The 3,279-nt window shown below is 43.8% G+C and overlaps 1 protein-coding gene across 1 annotated transcript; it reads right to left on the bottom strand.

The window, feature by feature from the left end:
* Positions 1–6: 6 nt before the first annotated feature.
* Positions 7–3,275, bottom strand: LOC121918202 (E3 ubiquitin-protein ligase RNF126-like; the record flags this gene model as incomplete). Its single annotated transcript, XM_042444289.1, has 3 exons — positions 7–445; positions 1,295–1,410; positions 3,212–3,275. Coding segments are annotated over 3 exons (339 nt in total), but the record flags the coding sequence as incomplete, so codon positions are not given.
* Between the last annotated feature and the right edge of the window lie 4 nt (positions 3,276–3,279).

Genomic DNA, 3,279 nt, shown 5'->3' with positions numbered 1-3,279 from the left:
CATGGTTTTAAAAAAGGCCAGGTTGCCCACATTGCTGCCCATTAGAAGAAAAGGTGAGATGTAACACTGAACACCCAAGGGTGAGGGTATGAAGAGGGCTCTAGAGTTGTCATTCCACCACCGCCACTCTCCCCCTTTTTGCTCTGCTCCAGAGACCTCCCTCCTTCCCTACAGTGGTTTTGGGAAGAAGAGAGGAAGGGCCATGACATTAGAAAAAGAGTAGTATGAGAGTGGCATCGTTCTCTGGGGGGTTTTTTTTTTCATTTTGTTTTGCTTTCCCATCTATTCATGAGTTGTTTGTGGAGTTTTCGTTACTTGGTGAACTGGAAGAGGATGAAGAGGAGGAGGAGGAGGAAGAAGCAAAACTCATCGTCGAGAGTCCCGGTGGGTTTGTGGCGGTGTTCTGTCCGCTTAAGCTTTTCCGACACACGGGGCAGGTGTCATGCTTTGCGGAAAAGGGACACACAGAACACAAACGATAACAGAAACAAAAAGAGACAGAAGAATAAAAATATGTTAGAAATACAGGCATGCCTACATGAATGGCCCTCCAATACCACCTGAACTAAGGACAGCAACATCTTAAAAAAACCCAGGCCTGTGACTAACATTGTCATAATTTTCCCCCTCTTGTATCATTTTTAACATCTTTGCCAAGACACCTCCAGCATGTTTTTAAAAATGCAAGTCTAGCCACCAAAATGGAAATCATTTTTAAAAATGAGGCTAGTCTAAGAAAGAAAGAAAGAAAGAAGGAAGGAAGGAAGGAAGGAAAGAAGGAAAGAAAGAAAGAAAGAAATCACTGGATGCCGTTTGGAAGATTTCAAGTAGTCTCTAGAAGGTTTAAAAGGTTTTTGTTTACTTCTGCCCAGCTCAGCTGCCCTGGTTGTTTTATTTCATATGTGCATAACATTAGCTTTGGATAAAGAGTTTGCTAAAACACATTGCTCTTTTCTTTCTGTAGTGGAAGAGCCTATTCTTTCCCTGAGGAGATTGTACTGCAGTTCTCTGCTCCACTTTCCTCTATGATAATATGATTATTGAGAGTTCCCTGCTATCTTTTCTTCTTCTATTGTTTTTTGTGGGTTTTTAGGGCTATGTAGCCATGTTCCAGAAGAGTTTATTCCTGACATTTCGCCTGCATCTTATCCTTGAAGATGCCAGCCACAGATGCAGGCAAAACGTCAGGAATAAACTCTTCTAGAACATGGCCAGATAGCCTGAAAAACCCACAAAAAACTATGGATGCTGGCCATGAAAGCCTTCGACTTTTCTTCTATTGTTTGGGAATCACCTGTTCCAGCCAAGGGACTATGCAGCCATCATGGAAGAGGTGGTTGCAAGGGAGTTGCCGGACGCTCTCACCAGCTTCGTAGTCTTCTTTACAGACGGGGCACTCCAGCCCAGAACCTGATAGGGCAAAACAAAAAGAATTTGGGAATCACCTGTCCCTATAACCTTTTGAAGGAGTTTGGGAAAGACCAGATAAAAAGGGTATGCTGCTTAATAACCTGCTGGTGGAATTTTCCCCCTAAACATTTGTAGTCCTCCAAAGAACAGGTAGAGAACCACAGGGCTGTGTGTGTGTGAGCGCACATCCAGTCTGTCTGAAGGTCCCACAGTGGCCACCACCCTTTGGACAGGCCACCATCATTTTGTTTTTGAGGGTTTCCAGCTTTTGTACAACGTTTTTCTTCTCCACTCTAAAAGGTTGGAACGTTTCTTATTCTGGCAGCAAGGACTGCAAAGCTGAAATCTCCTGATATTTATGACACCAACTGTTTTTGAACTGGAACGCAATTTGTAAGAACTTCACTTAAATGTACTGTGCCCCCTTCAAGGAGAAAAGGGGTTCTGAGTCTTGATTTATAACCATACTACCTCAATACTGTACACAGTTGATTTATTAAAGGCATATGTTGCCCCATCTCTATTAACAGTTCACAAAACGAGGAGATGTCAGCAAAACCCATGCAGGGATTTGTTAGCGGGGGAGTTTTGTTGTTGTTGGTAACTACTATGAAGTCAGTTCTGATTCATGGCAATGCTATGAATGGGATGCCCCAAGGATTCCCTATTCTAAAAAGCTCTGTTCAGGTCTGGCAGACTCAGTGCCGTGACCTCCTTGCTATCCATCTGGTGTATGGTCTTCCTCGCTTCCTACTGCCTTCCCTACCTTTCCAAGTATCATCATCTTTCTACTGATGAGTCCTGCCTTCTCACGATGTGGGTGAAGTACGACAGTCTCAGTTTGGTCATCTTGGTTTCTAGGGAGAGCTCACAGCCTCCCAATTTTTTCTATGGCTGTCTTATATTGAACCTTATGAAAGTAACACAGCCAAGTAGAAAAACTGACAAACATCCCAGCATCTTCAAAGCACTCCCATTCAATATAGAATTCAAAGACTTATCCATGTTAGTCTGGAAAATCAGTATGGAAAGGGATCTTGCAGCACCTTTGAGATGAACTGATAGAAAGACATTGTAGCATAAGCATACATGGATTTGGTCTACTACTTCCCCATCCCATGCATCTAAGTAGGCTCACGTCTATGAAAGTTCATGCTGCCAACTTCTTTCTTTCAGTTCGTTTGAAAGGTGCTACAAGATCATTTTGCATACTGTTCAATATAGCAAGTGTCCTGCACTGAAAGAGTGATGGACAAACTAGATGACCTTTGGATGTCCCTTCTGACTCCCTGATCCTACGATCTCCCCATTATTTCAAACATTCATTGGTTACCAGCAGTGGACCACTGTGGGAAAGGAAAGGACCATATTAGCCCCTTGGAGAACTTGAAGGGCTGTAATCCCCCACTGCACCCTCTCAGGGAACTTCCCCCACATTTTTGGCCCCCAAATGCCTTCTAGGGGACATGAGGGGCATTGTCACCATTTTAGGTCCAAGAAGGCCTCCCCATCCCATTTTGGTGGAATTGCACCTCACACCTGTCAAAGAGGGCATTTGGGGGCTAAGTTGGCAAAAAACAACAACCCCAAAACACAAAGCCAGCCCTGGGGCCCTCCATATGTGGTGAAAATGCATTTTCACACCCACCCACACCCACAAAATACAGGCTAAAAATACACCCACACAACACACCCTCACAAGGTAAGAGACAGGGAATATGTTTAAAATTACAATAGCATTGAGGAGGGCAAAAAACACTGAATGATGTACTGAAGAAGAAAATGAGAGCAAAGGACTCACCTACGTGTTCCTCTGTTATATGAATAGTTGGGAGGGCCTGGATTTTCTCTTTGTCTGCAGGAGGTGGG

The sequence above is a fragment of the Sceloporus undulatus genome, unplaced genomic scaffold (genome assembly GCF_019175285.1).
Source record: "Sceloporus undulatus isolate JIND9_A2432 ecotype Alabama unplaced genomic scaffold, SceUnd_v1.1 scaffold_5841, whole genome shotgun sequence".
Taxonomy (NCBI): Eukaryota; Metazoa; Chordata; class Lepidosauria; order Squamata; family Phrynosomatidae; genus Sceloporus; species Sceloporus undulatus.
This window is presented reverse-complemented; position numbering and strand designations above follow the sequence as displayed.